This window comes from Penaeus monodon, chromosome 5 (genome assembly GCF_015228065.2).
Source record: "Penaeus monodon isolate SGIC_2016 chromosome 5, NSTDA_Pmon_1, whole genome shotgun sequence".
In the NCBI taxonomy this organism is placed as follows: domain Eukaryota; kingdom Metazoa; phylum Arthropoda; class Malacostraca; order Decapoda; family Penaeidae; genus Penaeus; species Penaeus monodon.
This window is the reverse complement of record NC_051390.1, coordinates 112,440-114,200: the sequence shown is the minus strand read 5'-3', so window position 1 is coordinate 114,200 and position 1,761 is coordinate 112,440. Positions and strand designations below refer to the sequence as shown.

General features: G+C 37.8%; 1 protein-coding gene across 1 annotated transcript in view; it reads left to right on the top strand.

Annotated features, from left to right (window-relative positions):
• Positions 1-243: 243 nt before the first annotated feature.
• LOC119572875 (mitochondrial transcription rescue factor 1-like) overlaps positions 244-1,761 on the top strand; it is a 27,217-nt gene continuing 25,699 nt past the window's right edge. The window contains exon 1 of the mRNA XM_037919811.1: positions 244-572. Within this exon, the coding sequence (XP_037775739.1) occupies positions 300-572 (273 nt within the window). The 5' untranslated portion in view covers positions 244-299. The remainder of the gene's footprint in view (positions 573-1,761) is intronic.

The following is a 1,761-nucleotide window of genomic DNA, read 5'->3' as shown; positions in this document are numbered from 1 at the left end:
TCAATATATATCATAACATACTATATATATATATATATATATATATATAATGCATATACGCATGTATCTTTATGTAACATATATTTAGTGCTAAAAAGGCATATTACACGCAGATAACGTAGAACTATTAGGTCTATAATTCCTGTATTCCTTTGAATTCCCTCACAAATCTGTGACGAAGAGAAGCACTGACGTTTTAGTTGATTCTCCCTGAAAAATAACAGCATTTTCTGTGTCTCAGTGTGTCGCTTTCGAGAACGGGAAGTCGAACACAGCAGCCACGGACTCTCCGGCCCAAAATGTGGAGACTCTGCAATCACTTCGTCTGCAGAGTGAGAGGCTCTCCTTTAATCGCCGGAAATATCCTGCAGAGATCATCACTCCTACCCTGTGCCCCGGCCAGGACTTACTCTAGTGTCTCCTCCGGAGTCTTCGGATATGGGTCCTTGTCGAGGCACTCTGTCCTTGGCCCAGAGCAGGGCAGAGTCCAGGGGCACTTGGGTAGCAGTGTGGCTTGTCCATCACGCCTCAAGTCCAGCAAGTCAAACAAGAGAAGGAACAGAAGCCAAGACGTGAGTGCTTGATAGTCAGTACTGAAAGTTCAATACCCATAAAGACTCTGGCCAGACTGGAAACCTTTGGTGCGCAGGCAAGTTATTTTCAAAAGTAGTAACTTACACATTTTCATTTTGTTAACCCTTTGCCGACGGGTGGCATGTACGTACATGCCATGGCATGCCTGGACTATCTGAGTTTTTTTGTTACAATTACGGCAAAATACTATTTTTTTTGCAACTGAAAATGTGATTAAGTAGTTTTTAACACTTTTTTCTCATTTTTCCTATACTATGCATTTCATAAAGGTTTCTCGGGCTTCTGAGGTTAGTGTCTAAAAAATTATGTCGGTAATTGACAACATTGGCCAGAGATATTATATAGTATTCACAAAGTGATGATGTAAGACCACGTGAAATTACCGATATGTATTTTGGTAAAAAAAAAAAAAAAAAAAAAAAGTATTTATAAAAACACTGAACATAAAATTATATCTATATGGAAGTGATAATATAAAACTGTTAAAACTTAAGTTTATCTTATAAAATAACTTGGAAAAAAAATGCAAAAGAAAATACAACATAACCTACAGTTTCAACTCCATAATACTGCTTATTTTATTCAGACTATAGAGGGAATAACGATCAACTATGGAGTCTATGTAACAACAAAAATATCCTACAGTCTTGATTTATCTGAAAATATGGCAAATAGAGACCTTAGAAATAATAGTACTGAAAATACAACATAGGTTCTTAGTATTACGAAGGAAAGGCAAGTAATGCTGTTATTGGGCATGAGCGGTCGCGCATGCTAGGGTGATGATATGAGCCCCCGGCAGCAGGGCCCGGGCCACTATGAATACCACCCACCGGCAAAGGGTTAAAAAATCCACCCTGGAGCAGTAAACAGGCCCTTCAACAAATTTACATAGCCAACAAAAAGAATAGGAGCACAGCATGGTGAAAAACAGAAAAGCATACTGCCAGCTGCTCACACAAAATTTCCAGTCTCGAAGGCTGGGTTCCTGGTATATATAGTGTCGATGTGTTTTGTTGAAGTCATTACAGTTCTCATACAGTCATAAGAGGAAAAAAATTATAATTTTATTTTTTTATTGTTTCACGCTGCCAATCAAGTCTTCAGTTATTATTCTCTGTTTTACTTCTTCATTGTGTAATAACTATGAATCTTTTGTTTTATTGT